A 16,861-nucleotide genomic window follows, 5' to 3' on the forward strand; every position below is an offset into this window, starting at 1 on the left:
AAGGGGAAAACCTCCTTGAGCTCAATTTGGTCTCCCAGAGTATGTGACATTGTTTTCTGGGTGTGACTGATCTGTTTTATAGGTTTGTTGGTGTTTTGTTGAGCTTTCAATAAGGAATTTTTGACCTGCTATATACAGTGCGACAATATCAGTGGAATAATAAGGATATTGCTTCTTGGATTTTTATCCCAATGTCTTGAACTTGTAGATACTTTTTTTTTTCGTAAACCAGAAAGAAATAGACCCTCAGATTCATCTTTCACTTCAAGTGATTGTCATTGTTTGTGACTCCAGATGGTGGTTAGCTTTTCGTAAACCACATTTTCAATTGAAAAAGTTGGAGGAAATCCTCTGTTTGCCATTTTCAGGCTCCAAATAGTCACCTATAATCTATTCATTTGCAGCTCTAAAAAGACTTCAATCTGTACATTGTCCGTCTGTTGGTTTGTTACTTTGGCAACTATTGGATTTTCTTCTTTTTGTTTTGCTGTGTCAATTGTTGTCAATCTTACTATGTCACAATCCTGACCTTATAAATTGGAATTATTGCTTCCTGTATTGATTCTGCGGTCTTGATCAACTGTATTTTGGTTCATTCAGATGTAATAATCGGGTTTCACTCTAGTTACATTTTTGAGTACTAAAATCAGCTGTAAATTAGGAAATAGGAATGAAGCACTCTCATCCCAAAGATTTGCTCTCTTCATATTGAGATGGCTTAAAAAATTTAAGCCAGTATGCTTGCTGTCAACTGATATTGTAGTCTAAAATTCAATATCTGATCAAGAAAACAGGTTCGTGCCTAGCAGTAACAACATCAGATGAAAAATATTAGCAGAATATTAGCGGTTATATTCACAAGGTCAGTGACTAATTCCTTTCTTTTCCTTATTATGAACTGTATCAAAGAAGTAAAAAATAGAGAATATAATAGGAAGGTTTTGCTGCAAAAGTTGGGCCAATATATTTATACGCACAGATATATGCAAATTCACCTTTCTATTCTTTCCCATCCAGCAACCTTTTCCTCTCTTCCTCTTCTCTCTTTTATCATGTTCAATAAATCTTTGTCATGACTTCACCATCACCTGACAATAAGTTCAGGTTCCCAAACGGCAAAGAAAAAAAACGAGAGAGAAGAAATCAGTTCAGGTTAAATTAACCCTTGATATCACATGGCAGCCAGAGCCAATCTCAGCAACAAAGTTAAGCTCGAGGAACAAGAAATTGAGAGGAAATTCCAGATAAGCTGGCGGCATACATGAACTAGGGGTATTTATATGAAGAGAAATATAACCTTAACAACAATCCTAACAAACTTTGACACATTGGCGTTGCCATCTAGGCTGGCTTCTATTATAATATCCACTACAACAGAAATGGTATCATCCTCAATCTGAGGAAGGGTTTGCCAAACCTGAGATTGCTGCGATGCTGAGTAGGGACTAGGGAAGAACATATATCTCTTCGGATATAGACACGAGAAAAGGCAATGTGAAACTTGACAGAGAACATTAGAAAAATGAGAAATCATTGTCATTCCTCCAATGGCAGATGCTTGCTGTACGACCCCCTCTTGCGACCAATGCGACGCTGACTCTTGTATAACAAATAACCATTAGAAACATTGTTGTTGCCACAGTTCCTTCCTCCATTGCTTCTCCTCTTTTCCATTAAAGATAGCCGAGTTATGAAATTGTACAAGAATAAATCACTTGATCATGAAAGTATACATTAGAAAAGACATTTGAGCTAAAACAGTATTGTCTTTGAGATCATTAGTAGAAGACGCCTCTCAACAATTATAGAAGTGTCAATACAAGAAGCATGTGAATCATGTGATCGTTAACGGTACACAACACATTACCTCTTTGAAAAATAAAATACAAAATTGAGTCCGATATATAGTGGGTTCGGGTTCGAGTTCGACCCTACCCGACCCGAATTAGATATAAGCACAGAAACAGATGACAGTGCCGAGTGAGAGTAGCGAAAACTCACAAGGGCGGGAAGAGGAAGTGTTCATCTGTAGAGAGAAAATGGCATCCTTATTAGCCCCAAAGCCGCACAAGGAGGAGTTGGGGAATGAAGAAGTAGCAGTAGAAGACGACGACGAGTACGGGGCCAAGGAGGCAGTGCTCCAAAAGTACTTCCTTCAAGAATGGAAGCTCGTCAAGTCCCTCCTAGACGACATCGTTTCACACACTCGCGTTTCCGATCCCTCCGCTCCCCACAAGATCCGATCCATTGTAACTCTCTCTTCCTCTTCTCCTCTCCCAAAGTTTACTTCTTTTTTCTCATTGAATTACCATGTATGTACTTGCATTTACAATCAACCCTGCTGTTAAAGTTTACTTTTTTGTCAATGAATTACTATGTGAATCCGCATTTTCAATCAAAGGTCACTCCTTTTAGGTTTATGATCAACACCCATTTTGTGTTGGTGTTTAATTTCCTTTTGGGTTTGGATGCATTCTGCATTTTCAATCAACTCTGATGTCAAAGATTGCACCTTTTCTATTTCTGATCAACACCCATTTTCTGTTAATGTGAAATGAATTAGCTTTTCTATTGGGTTTCATGGGTTAGATCCAATTTGTGGTGATTTTACGATGGTGGGGGTTTAGGAGTAGGGTTTTATGGATTCTGGGGTGAACTTGGTAAACCCATTGCTGAGGTCTAGTGATCATTCGGTTTCTATGTTTGCTTTGCAATAACTACAGTAATCAAGTTTTGCAAGATTAGTTTGTTAACTATGTTTCTTTTTGTCTTTACTCTATGCAGATGGACAAGTATCAAGAGCAGGGACAGTTGGTGGAGCCTTACCTAGAGAGCATTGTTACCCCACTGACGTTTATCATCCGCTCGAAAACAGTTGAATTAGGAGTGGCTTCGGATGAAATACTTGAAGTGATTAAGCCTATATGCATCATTATTTACTCTCTGGTTACTGTTTGTGGGTACAAGGCCGTCGTCAAGTTCTTCCCGCATCAAGTTTCGGACTCGGAACTTGCTGTGTCTCTCTTGGAGAAGTGCCATCACACAACTTCAGTGTCGTCATTGCGTCAGGAAAGTACAGGAGAGATGGAGGCCAAATGTGTGATACTTTTGTGGCTCTCTATACTTGTGTTGGTACCATTTGATATCTCCACGGTTGATACTAGCATTGCGAACAACAGTAATGTTGGTAAACTTGAGCCGGCTCCGCTGGTATTGAGAATTACAGGGATATCTAAGGATCACCTCTCAAATGCTGGTCCTATGCGCACCATAGCTGCTTTGCTGCTCTCAAAGCTTCTAACATGGCCGGACATGCCAATGGCCTTCTCCAGGTATCATTATTTTTCATAATGAAGAAACAACTTACTTTAATATTCTCATCTCTAGTAACGATTAAGGCTCAAATTTTCAGTTGAATGCTGACTGCTTTATGTCTGCCTTTTTCTTACCTGCCTATGGTATAATTTCTCCTTCAGCTTCGTTGAATGGACACACGAAGTGTTATCTTCTCTTACAGATGTCATGAATCACTTCCGCTTACTTGGAGCTTTAGAAGCCCTGGCTGCTATATTCAAGGTCTGCTTTGTTATCTCTATTTGTACTTTTTACTCCCTTATATATATATATATACAGTCCCTATCCAGAGTGAAGCTTCACTCTGAAATTTTAGAGTGAAGTTCCAATTTTGACACACTTTTCGGTCAAATTTTTTCACCATAAGTGATTCAATATTTAGGTATGTTATTCAAGATCATCTCTACAAAGTTTCATCCAATTTGACAATGGTTTGAGCTTTCAAAATTGAGATTTACACGAACGGTTCACGTTGAACAGTTTTAATTCATTCATTGATTTAATCTAATTTCAATACCTTAACGATGTCCGAATTAGGTGAAATTTTGTAGAGATGATCTTGAATAGCATACCTAAATATTGAATCAATTATGGTGAAAAAATTTGACCGAAAAGTGTGCCAAAATTGGAACTTCACTCTAAAATTTCAGAGTGAAGCTTCACTCTGGATAGGGACTGTATATATATATATTCATTTATTTCTCTTGGTAGTTACAGCTTCAGTTTGAAAAGATGATTTTTGTAAAACCAACAAGACTGTGGCTTATAACTATGTACATATACATCATCTGCCACACTAACGCATTGTTTTTCTTAATAAATCAGGCTTAGAACTAAGTAGTGAATTTCCTGGGCAATGAATTTACTGTAGTTCAGATTTATGCTCAATATAATGAGAAATCACCATCGTTTTTATGTATTATAATCTGTTTTTCATGCCTTGATTTGCAATCAAAGTTTTACCTTCTGCTATATAATATGCCAAGTTCAGATTTACACTTCAGCTTTTGTAATTGAGAAATATCATTAGTTGTGTTCAATGATTACCATGAGGCTTGAAGCTTCCTTTGACTTCAGATACAACACTTCAGATGTTTCTGTGTGCAAGTTTAATTTTGTATTATTAAGTGAAGGAGTTTTATGATGCTACTATTTGACTTAAGAGTTCTGATTTTCTAAAATAGATTCCATTCATACTGCCTTGGTTGATTTCATTTTCTCATGTATCTTTCGTAGTCAGGCTGGTGAGTGGAAACTGTTGCTGGATGTGGTTCCTATTGTCTGGGATGACATCTCATTGTTGATCAAGTCTAGCTATGCAGCTCGGAGTCCGTTGCTTCGCAAGTATCTGATGAAATTAACTCAGAGGATGGGGATTACTTCCCTCCCTCATCGTTCACCTTCCTGGCGCCTATGTAGCACCGACACTTCAAAGGCTGAAGTGTCGGAGTGTCCGACACTGCCCGACACGCCGACACGCCCCGACACGGTGTCCGACACGCCACGTGGCGTGTCGGAAAATGTTGACTTTTTTGACACGGCCCGACACGTTGACCGACACGCCACCTACTGTTCCGACACGCCACATCAGCATTTTGATTTTTTTTTTTAAAACCTAAGCCCTAAGCCTTAATACTCTGTTCCTACCTCACATTAATATATATATGGTGGACATGTTGGGCAAGCCTAACCCCCTAGACAACCAGCGGCAGTTTCAGCAAGCTCATCAGTTGCCTATCACTACTGGGACTTCAAACAATGGCATACTCTCTTGGGCTGTGAATGCGTTGGCCAATACTAGTCGCCAGGAAGACCAGCAACTTCAGCCAGCTCAGTTGTCTAGTCCTGGATCATCCAACCAGTCAAGTTTACTAGAGATCATGGCTGGAAGAAGTACATATTTGAAGCCATCATCATCTTCATTGCGCTCTTCATCTGCAATGCTATCAAGTTTGAGTGAAGCATCAACCTCCTGGCAGGACTTCGGCTCGCAGCTGAACAACAACAATGCAGCTAAACCTGCACTGACAGGTCAGGAGCTTCAATGGAGCCAGCAGATTGCAGAACAGAATCCGCAAGAAAGTTGTAGCTTTCTGGAAATGCTTGGTGATGGTGCTACATTTATGAGAAATGAACAACAGCTTGGAGACGTCAACTGTCAATTTTGGAACAGTACATTAATGAACAGCCAAAACCTAAGCCCTAAGCCTTAATTATGAACACTAATATATATATATATATTTACACATTAATATATATTAAATTATATATAAATTGCCGTGTCGACGCCGTGTCGGGATTTAGGTTTTTAAGATTTGCCGTGTCGCGGTGTCGCGCCGTGTCGGTGCTACATAGCCTGGCGCTATGTGGTAAGAATTGTTATGTTATATTTTCAATTTCAAACTATTAATTTGATTTATAGAAGTTTTCATGTACCAACTTCTAAGTTACGTTTATGATTATATCCATCTCCACTTGTAAAAAATTATAAATATGCAATCTTTGGTCATGTATCTCCACTGGGAGTCCAATCATGTTGTATACTCTGGTATTTTTCTTTTCACCTTTCTTTGTTGCTCTTTTGAGAATGTGGTTGTGCCCATAAGTAAAATTGATGTAGTACATAAGAATTCAATTAATTGCTGTCATTCTGCAGCTAGAAGTACACATATTTCAACTGCAGTTGTAAATGAATAATATCTTTAGCTTTGACAAATAAACAAACTTTTAGTTTCCTTGCCTCTACATTGATTAAGATTCAGGAATATAAACTTTGTAGATAAGCCCATATAAGCTCTAATCTGTGTCTTTTCTCGGTTGTCATCTTCTTGCTTGACCATATGCGTTGATGCAGGGTAAAACAAACTCACTGGGAGAGAACATGTTGTTGTCTGCCTCAGGAAAATCTAGTGAATGCAATGATTCTATAAATGCCAAGGATTTAAACTCAGAACCATGTTCAAGCTGCTTGGATGATGAAGAAATGGATGTCCCAGAAATTGTAGAGGAGATTATTGAGATGTTACTCACTGGATTGAGAGATACGGTATGTTTCAAAGGGTGAAGTATATAAAAATTTGTTACATTGAAGTTGCTGGGGCTTGTAAAACTTCCACAGTTTTCTTTTTGGTTCCCTCAGTTTTTTTACATAGAAATCAATTGTTTTTCTTTTGGAGTTTCGTTGATGAAAACCGTACTTGTTTCCTACTATGGTACTCTACATTTGGATATGCTTATGATAACATTAAATTAAGTTGCTGGGGTTGTAGAACTTCCACGTTGATTTGGTTCTCTCAGTTTTGTTGGTCTACATAGAGATCAATTGCTTTAATTTTCACTGTGGTTTCATTGAAGGGAACCATACTTATTTCCTACTATGGTACTTTCCATTGGATATGCTTTTCAATCATAAATAGAACAATATTCCCTCTTAATCAACTGTTGTCGTGCAATTGAAATGCAAAGGTCAGATGCAGTTATCAAATGGTTCTACGTGAAGTGTTGGCCGGCTCTTAATATTTAATTGTTATAGCTGTACTTTTGAGATAGAGGGAACTAATTACGAGGTCTGATTGCTGGTCTGGTATGATAAATACTGAGGTAGTTTGTTGGTTTACCAGAATTTTGGTCGACTCATGAGGTACAGTGTGTAAAATGGTTGGATGTTCTCAAGGAACGAAATACTCATGGCCCCATCTGAGAGAGACCACCATTTTGTGCATGTTATAAAATTTGTCTTTCATTAAGCTTAAATTTTGGCCTTCTGCCAGAGCACAACAGAGAGCTTCATGTGCATGGATCTAAGTTGTACTAGAGAGCATTACCTTGCCAGTATTTCATTGATATTTTAGTTTTTTATTGTTTAACTTATCATTCAAATATGTTGTATGATATTTAGTTGTCACTAATAGCTTATTGATGCAGGACACTGTTGTACGTTGGTCTGCTGCGAAAGGTATTGGTCGCACTGCTTCACGTCTTACAGCTGCCCTTTCAGAGGAGGTCCTATCATCTGTTTTGGAGCTGTTTTCTCCGGGCGAGGTATCATGTGGTTGCTGTCTTTGGTATATTGCTCCGCACATTTACTATTTAACTGGTTAGGATGTCCATGGTTACATGCATTACTCGTAGAAGTATGCACACAAGGGTTGCGATGACCTTTAGGGGTTTAAAACATATCATTATCCTGTCCTTTTATTAGTTGTAATTGTACCCAGTTTTAAAGCTGACGTGATTTTGATATGAAAATTTTCTCTTTTCCAGGGTGATGGGTCATGGCATGGAGGTTGCTTAGCATTGGCTGAGTTGGCACGCAGAGGATTTCTCTTACCTGCCAGCCTTCCCAAAGTTGTACCTGTTGTCATGAAGGTTGTTTCTACCTGTTTTTACAAATTATAAATCTGGAGCATAGTAGGTTGTTCCAATATGAACTAATGATTGATTATAAATAGGGACTACATTATGATATTCGAAGAGGTCCACACTGTTGGATCTCATGTACGAGATGCTGCAACTTATGTTTGTTGGGCTTTTGGCCGTGCATACTATCATACAGATATGAAAAATATATTGGATCAGCTTGCACCACACCTATTAACAGTGGCCTGCTATGACCATGAGGTGCTAATCTTTGCACCACCTCTGCTTCAGGTTTATTTATTTAATTATTTATCTTGATGCATAGGTTAATTGTAGAAGAGCAGCAGCTGCTGCTTTTCAGGAAAATGTCGGAAGACAGGGTCGTTACCCTCATGGAATTGACATAGTGAATACTGCAGACTAGTTTTCACTTTCTTCACGAGCAAACTCATATGTTCATGTTGCTGTCTCTATTGCTCAATATGAGGGATATCTTTATCCCTTTGTGGATGAGCTGCTGTATAACAAAATTTGTCACTGGGTATGCTCTTCAGTTCCTTTGATGTCCCTTTCAACTATCTATCTATATATATATATATATTTGGGGGGGGGGGGGGTGGAGGTGGCATTTTCCCCTCCTTTTCACTAGAAAGTGTGACCCATGTAGTACTTGATGTGTAAGGAACAAAATTAGGGTGGATAAGATACGAAACCAGCCCATAACATTCTTAGTTTTATTGTTCTATTATGACTCTTTGGTTCTTTCAGCCGTTCAATGTTTGCAGAACAGTTAAGTCAATACCAAATTGGATCTCTAATAGTTCCAAAGTCTAATAGTTGTAGTACTAAAGTCAAATATTGTAATTCTTCAGAGTCTAATAAGTTTTAAATGTTTTAGTTGTGAACGGTGAAAGTATTATTCGTTCATAAGAAACAATGATCTGAAAGTCTAACCCTTCTGTGAAGTATGCGATAATTTTAATTCCAAGATAGTGGTAGTTGTGTTGCGGGTGTTGTGACCCTCACCACTATAGAGAAATATTAAAAACCCAAGTGGTAGAAATATGGTAAATTTTGTATGCATACATGATTTGCTTAGAGTAGCGGAGCAAAGATCCATATTGTGGTTGTTGTTTTATTCGATTGTTTTTTTTTCAGTTACATTTTTGAATGTTATTTTATCTTATAGTTTTCCCAGTCTAATGTATTTCATTAGTTGCCATTACCGCAGTATCATTAAGTTCAATATATTGGCAAATTTAGTCATGTAATTACTGAATGCTGATGTCATCAGGAAAAAGGCTTAAGAGAACTTGCTGCTGAGGCTCTTTCTTCTCTTGTTAAATATGATCCGGAATACTTTGCAAACTATGCGTTGGAGAAAATAATTCCTTGTACTCTTTCATCTGATCTTTGCATGCGCCATGGAGCGACACTGGCAACTGGAGAACTCGTTTTAGCACTACATCAATGTGGTTATGCTCTTTCCGCTGGTTAGTATTCTAATTCTAGATGCATTTACAAAACCTCGCCAAGAGCAGGCGGATTGTGAAGTTAGGGCCTGCTGTAGGATAGTAGTGTTTATACACTTCTCCATTCCCAACAAATTCCATTCCTTGATTTTTGCATACCTGGGTAGAAGAATGTTTCAGACACGTGAGAAGGGGAAGTGATTTTGGGACGCCCCTTTTCAACGATTGCACTCCAATCTTTCATGCTTATTCATTTTCTTTCTGTATTACTAACGTTTGTGTCCCACACCTCCTTTACCTATTTTGATAAAGTTGTAAATGTTAATATTGGAAAAAAAAAATTCAGCAAGAATACTTAATTAAATTAGCATTGAAAATTGAAAACAGTGCAAGTGTTGAATAGGCGACTGTTACAATGCTCCCATATATGAATTCTGAACAGGACAGTGTAAACTACAATTAATTGCCTTAATGAAAGAGCTATTGTAGAATGATTCACAGAAGCGGACCTGAAAAAGTAGGTACAGAGGGATAAGAAGACGTTGAAATGGTGCATTTTCTTTATCATATTAGTTTTATTTTTGTTTGATAAAGTGATCCAACTATGGCTGTAAGAAGAGGATTATCATTGGTTAATTACTTGTAGCCATGGTTCATTTAGGGGAAAAAAATTGGGAGGGGATGAAAGAAATTTAGCTCCTAGACATTGGCTAATTTTTGGGTCACTGTAATGTGTATAATTCTGGTATCTCCTTTATCATCTGGGTTTCAATTATCGGTGGTCTTTTCTCTTAATAATTATTCTTCCTTGTGCATTTAATCTTGATATGACGTTTTAATTACAGAAACCATTAAGAGACATTTAATCTTGTTGCTTACAGATAAACAAAATCTTGTTGCTGGTGTTGTACCTGCTATTGAGAAAGCACGCCTTTATCGTGGAAAAGGTGGAGAAATGATGCGTTCAGCAGTTTCCCGTTTCATAGAATGCATATCTACATCTTCTGTGTCATTACCGGAAAAGATAAAGTGGAGTCTGCTTGATACTGTAAATGAGAACTTGAGACATCCTAATTCTCAGATTCAGGTGGATGTCTCTTAATTTCAGGTTTTCAAACTAGCTGCTTCTATATTCGTTGTGATATCTGAAATTGTAATCAGGTTTTTCGTTCATGCAGGATGCAGCAGTTAAAGCTCTGAAGCACTTTGTGCAAGCATATCTAATTGTTGCAGATCTTTGAGGTACTAGTATAATATCTAAGTACCTGGAACTCTTGACTGATCCAAATGTGGCTGTAAGAAGAGGATCAGCTTTGGCGATAGGTGTTTTGCCCTGCAAACTTCTTGCCACTAGGTGGAAGAATGTGCTTTTGAAGCTTTGTAATGCTTGTGCAATTGAGGTGGAACTCTTTGTGATTGGTCTCTTCCGGTGAAGAAAAACTATAAAGATCTCCTAATTGGATATTTACCATTTGCAGGACAACCCTGATGATAGAGATGCGGAAGCACGAGTAAATGCAGTCAAAGGGATTGTTTCAGTCTGTGAAGCATTAACTCAGGAAAAGGAACATTCTGGTGTCCCATTTGTGGAGGATGACATGTATTTGTTCCTTCTCATCAAGGATGGAGTATTGACAGCTTTATTGAAAGCTCTTAATGACTATTCTGTTGATAACAGAGGTGATGTGGGTTCTTGGGTACGTGAGGCTGCTATGGACGGCCTTGAGAGATGTACATATATCCTGTGCAAGAGAGATTCTATTTGTCTGAGTGGAAAATCAGTTCAAATCGATTCTTCCGTTGAGATAGAGCCCAGTGCTGACAATAAACAGTTACATGTGTTGTTTGATGCAAATCTTGCTTCCAGTATAATTGGGGGAATAAGTAAGCAAGCTGTAGAGAAGATGGATAAGCTGAGAGAAGCAGCCTTTGCTACAGAGGATTTTGTACAATAAGGTAGCTTACGTCCAACATATACCGCACAGGAAAAAGCTGGAAGAACTTGTTCCTAATGAAGCTGATTTAAAGTGGGCGGTTAGTAATACATACAACCTCTATAACATTGTTGACAAGTTACGGGAGTTCTTTGACGGACAGCGTATCTTGTCCTTGCTTGTACTTGTAGGTACCGAACATTTCATACCCTCGTTTTGTGCAATTGCTGCAATTTGACTGTTATAGCAGACCAGTGCTATCGGGGTATGTCATCTCTGTTGAGGAAGGCATCACTCACAGCATTGTTAGAGTATCTTCAAATGGTAGACAGTGAAGACCAGAATGAAAAGTCCAGAGAGTATGTGCTGTCTATGGACATTCTTTGGGTTCTCCAACACTTTAGGAGATGTGACAGAGTCATTGTACCTGTATTGAAGGTAGTCACGTTCAAAACCTATTGCTAAGAAATATGAGTTCTTATCTTTGTTTAAAGGCCCTTCTTCTCTTACATTCATTCCTTATATATTCTTGTTGGTGACTGGGACTAGCTGTTATTTTCTGCCAATAGATAATGACTTTGATACGTGTTGTACTTGAAATATTGACCGTGTTATGTGGCCCCATGTTTAGCACTCTAAACCCTAATCTCCACTATAGCTTCTGCTTCCTTACATGTTTCGTTGAATCTAGTCACTGAGCACGTTCATAATTTTAGTAATATATATCATTGTGCTCAGTCAAGTTGATTTTGATGAAATTGCTTTATTTTTTCAGACTATTGAGATTCTTTTCAGCAAAAAGATTGACTATGGAGGTCAGCCCTTTGTCATATTGAACCTTTTATTATGTGACTGATTTATGTTCCATGTATGGCTGTCAGTCCTCTATGATAATCTGATGTACATTGTTCTTTTTTATTTGGATCCTTATTTCAATTTACAGATTCAGACAGTGGTTGTCTGTGCTGGTGCTTTGGATGCTCTGGAAGTTGAATTAAAAGGATCGAAGGACTTCTCCAAGCTATATGCAGGCATTGCAATACTTGGATATATAGCTTCAGTTTCAGATTTCATAAATAGTCGGGCCTTCTCTCAGCTTCTCCGTTTTCTAGGTCATCCGTTACCCTAAGGTTTGTGGTTCCCATGAACTTTGAGCATTCATGACTTAAAATTGCATTGCCTATTTTCCAGGATGTGTCAGCTTTTCATTATTTTGCTCTTTCTATTGAAGGGCTTGTAACTTTATTTGCTTAAACGTTGTTCCTGCTTTCCTTGACCCAGATACGGAAAGCTTCTGCTGAACAAGTTTACCTTGTTCTCTTGCAAAATGAGGGTCTTGTGGCTAAAAACAAGCTCGACAAAGCTATTGACATTATTTCAGAAACCTGCTGGGAAGGTGATACTGAAGCAGCAAAGCTCCAACGGGTTGAGTTATATGAGATGGCTGGTCTTGACACAGATCTGATTCGTAAGACTAGTAACAAAGTATCAACCGGTAACAGGAGTTCAACAATTACTGATGAAAATGCATCTTATTCATCATTAGTCGACTCAAGTGGGTTCTAATTGTTTAAACCAATCCCTCGTTTTATGCTAGTTGAACCTCTTGCAATCGCCCTCCTTTCATACTGTATGCTTGTAGTTTGTTCGCCTGTGGGTCAAGTTTTGTCCGGAAACCTGCACATATCATATGTCTGTCAGAGTGCTGTTGTATTTGTATATAGATTTACTAAACGTCAGCTAGTTTTGGGTAGCGCCGGAGTTTAAATGCATGTGAATGGTGGAATCTTGTTACAGAAGAATATGGCTGCTACTCTTGCTGTCAATCCCGACCGTGTCAATTTCGTTGCTGGCTTTATTTCTATCCTGAAGTTATAAATTGGTATCAAAGCATCCTGGTTTTCATTTTCTTGATCATGATTTAACTATATGGGTTTCATAAAGGATGTGTTATTCAAGTGGACTGATTCAATTTGGGAGGGATTAATAGTATGTGCCGGCACGTTTAGATCAGCTCTGTATATCAGAGATACACTTGTTCGAGACTCCAGCAAAGTCAATCTATCTCTATATCTCCATGAACGTAATGTCCTTGATGCATCAGTATGCTGATGTAAAACCTAATATATACATTCAACTGATACATGTGAAACTGTACAAATATTAGCGTGGGAGTATCGCTCTGTGATATAAGTCCTTTAAAAGGCAGCTGACAATTCAAAATATGTTCCATAGCTTTATTAAATTCTAGGAAATATATATTAGGAACTTGAGTGTTATATGTGTTTATCCAGAACCCTATTGGTGTGAGATAATTACTCTGGAGGCTTTTATTTTAGGGTTTTTCTCTTGCAGCTTTTTAGCTTGCTCTTTCTTAGAAAATTAGGTCATCACCATTTCCTCTTCTTTTTTGTACTTGTTGTTTCTCTTAATTTAGAAAGGTTCTGCTTTTCTTCTTCTCAATCGAAGTACGAGTCCTTTGATTATTAGTTACATGATGGTAAAATTGATTTGAATCTCAATATGATATCATTATCAACTGATTGCACTACATATAGTTAGATTATTGATAATCTAAATATAGCTACTTGTGTAGTCGTGTGGATTATGTGAAAAATTAGATGGCTATAGGTTTGATGATACTGTCTTTGTTTAAGATGTGATAGTGTGATACTACCAACGGTTGAATCCAATTTCGATGTATGTGCAATTATCTAACCTAATCGGTTAACTACTTGATTGTGTGATGTGTTTATGCTAATCTATGAGTTTTTTTTAATAAATAAATTCGTAATTTGTAAAACAAAAAAAGAAAGTATAGTCAGTTCATCAACCGAAACCCAATCCTCAAACTTCGCGTACAACCCACTTCACCCATAAATCAATGCTAGAGGTAGTGGTGCACAATCGAGAAACTTCAAGCGATCTTAAGATCTCCAACAAGCATAAGATCTCTAACAAGTCTGTAGAACGAGAATATGAAAACAAACAAGAATGCAGACACGTGTACAATGTGATTTATTTAATATCAAGCGCGGGGTTACAATCTTTGTGAACTCCTCTGACTCTATCTCCGTATATGACTTGGCTCAAGGGTGACGTGCACTTGATCTTGAGAAATTGAGTTTGATTTGGATTTGGATTTGATAAAGAACGAGCGATTTGGCATCTTGATGATCTTCGTGGACTTTAGTTTGAATTTGGATTTGATGAAGAACAAGCGATTTGGTAGCTTGACGATTCTTCGTGGACTTAGAGTTTGGATTTGGATTTGATGAAGAACGAGCGATTTGGTGGCTTGACGATTCTTCGTGGACTTGAGTTTGGATTTGGATTTGATGAAGAACGAGCGATTTGGTGGCTTGATGATTCTTCGTGGACTTGAGAGACTTCGGGATTTGTCGAGACTGATCTTGCTCAAGTGATTTTATCTCTTCTTCTCAAGTCTCGCTCTTCATGTTGAAGCGGGTATTTATAGTGTCAAGCTTTATATTTTGTAGAATATTTTAATGACACTAAAATAATAAATTTCTTTAATTGTATAATTAAATCAATATGTATTTTCCGATTAATTTAAAATTAGTTATTCTCATAACTAAATTAAACAGAAAATAATTGACTTAATTATAACCGTTAAAGAATTTATTAATTTAATCAAATGTCCGGTTATCATTCCGAATCGTCAATGACATTTAATTTTCCGATTTAAGTCGGAATCACGTAGCTTCGATTACGATCATATGTTTATGTGCTGACACGAGTTTTATTCGGATATGCACCAACTTTGTTGACTTTTGGGCCACGTGTGCAATATTGTCGGGCTCTTGGTCGATTTAACCATTTAACGAAGATAATTTACTTCATCAAATTTCATGTGTCTACAAATGCCCTCACTTCAAGTCGTGTTGCAGACATGTTGTCGTCACGTGCCGAAAGTGCAGCCTGAAGTATACACTTTGAGGCATGCATGTTCTGAAGTTTTAGTTTGTGTCATGCTAAGCGCTAACCATGGTAGATTGCAGCTAGGTCACTCTATTTCCGCTTCCACTGATAAAAGGTTCATGGCGCTTTAATTCTTTTAAAGCCTTGGAAGCATTCTTGTTTCTCCGCATTTGTTCATCGAAAATATGCACACGCTACTTTCTATTAGTATCGTATTATATGCATTTTTTCCTTTGGAGATGTGTCATCCACTATTCTGTGTGGTACAACCAGCATATAGCACATGAAAAATTATGCAAATGGTCTTTGGTGGCGTGCTCACTTTCCAGCCCGAGACCTTGAGCAATACAATGGTTCTTATTCTTAAGTATATGTCCATGTGCCAAAGTTGATTAGGCCGGCTCCATTTGAGTAGAACAACAATATCCTTATTTAATAGAGATTCCAATTTTCCCCTTAAAAGTGCTTCACTCTCTTCCCTCTCTCCACCAAAACACACACAAGACGCACACAAATGGCACAAACTGGCGTTTCCACATCGGCCTCGTTCCAGAGATTGAACTCCTTCGGCTTCGCTCTAAACCCTAGCTCCTGCTCCTAGTCTCAGAGCTTCTCCATCTCTCTCCCCTCTCAACGCTTTCTGTCCAGGAGGTTGAAGAAGTTAGCTGGGAATAGAAAAGGTGTCCAGAGCTCCAGCAATAGCAATAGAAACCTCATCTTTTAGATTGAGAACTAATGTGATGCTCCTTTTACAGGTTCTTCTATTGCCGGTGCTCTTGGTGGTTTCAATGCGCATGCAAGTAACATTGTTTCAGCTGTCTATCTTGCCACTGGTCAAGACCCTGCTCAGAATATTGAGAGTTCTCACTATATCACCATGATGGAAGCCATCCATGATGGCAAGGATCTTCACGTCTCTGTCACCATGCCTTCTATCGAGGTTGATACCGTAGGATAGGAACCCAACTTGCATCCCACTCAGCCTGTTTAAACTTGCTTGGAGTGAAGGGTGCTAATAGAGAGGCTCCAGGAGCAAACGCAAGGCAATTGGCTAGCGTTGTGGCTGCTTCAGTTCTCGCCGGAGAGCTTTCTCTCATGTCTGCTATCGCCGTTGGTTAGCTTGTTAACAACCACATGAAGTACAACATATCCAGCAAAGATGTCTCAGTACTAGTTTCTGCCTAAGAGCTACAAGAATTCCAAGTGCCTATCAAGGTTCAAAAGCCTCTAGACTTGATGGTTCAACAAAATAATGTTATATAAATGAACTGTCAATTTGGCATGGAGAGCTCGGAAGGTGGTGGTGATTGGATGCTGAACCGTCGTACGTGAACTGTAGAGATGGAGCTCCTCTTCTGTTGAAGAAACTAGCATAAGATGATGACGGAGCTGGAGCTGAGAGAGCAGAGAAGTTTGAAAAAAGAAACTGCATTTGAGCAGAGAGGTTTAAGCTGAAGCGGTCGACAATTTGAATGATTCAATCATTAAATGATTGAGTGTGGTTGTGCTTTAGTGCAACCGGTTTTTTTTTTGACTTTTGACTGTTCTGATTTTTTTTACTTGGTCTGATTTTGACTTTTGACTTTTTTTACTAGTCTGACTTTGACTTTTTTTAAAAAAGAATTTTGACAACAAATTCGAGAGTCACGGTCGATCTAGCCATCTGACTGCTTTCGAAACGCGTTGATTTCTGGCGGATTTGAAGAACGTAAACGACCTAATCGCTTGAGTGCTTTCATTTTATAGACTTGATAGCACTCAATAAAAGCGTTTTAAGATTTACGCATCACATTCAGCATC

General features: G+C 38.3%; 1 protein-coding gene across 1 annotated transcript; it reads left to right on the plus strand.

The window, feature by feature from the left end:
* The first annotated feature begins 1,989 nt into the window (after nucleotides 1–1,989).
* On the plus strand, nucleotides 1,990–13,006 carry LOC126802000 (tubulin-folding cofactor D). The gene is given in 21 exon segments (XM_050529515.1): nucleotides 1,990–2,249; nucleotides 2,785–3,332; nucleotides 3,477–3,576; nucleotides 4,595–4,795; nucleotides 6,209–6,400; nucleotides 7,279–7,395; nucleotides 7,618–7,722; nucleotides 7,806–7,837; nucleotides 7,839–7,974; nucleotides 8,039–8,254; nucleotides 9,008–9,206; nucleotides 10,067–10,272; nucleotides 10,364–10,585; nucleotides 10,664–11,112; nucleotides 11,114–11,219; nucleotides 11,311–11,396; nucleotides 11,398–11,557; nucleotides 11,895–11,923; nucleotides 12,047–12,236; nucleotides 12,238–12,249; nucleotides 12,401–13,006. Coding segments are annotated over 21 exon segments (3,801 nt in total). The 5' UTR covers nucleotides 1,990–2,039; the 3' UTR covers nucleotides 12,686–13,006.
* Nucleotides 13,007–16,861: the final 3,855 nt, after the last annotated feature.

The sequence above is a fragment of the Argentina anserina genome, chromosome 7 (assembly GCF_933775445.1).
Source record: "Argentina anserina chromosome 7, drPotAnse1.1, whole genome shotgun sequence".
Lineage (NCBI taxonomy): Eukaryota > Viridiplantae > Streptophyta > Magnoliopsida > Rosales > Rosaceae > Argentina > Argentina anserina.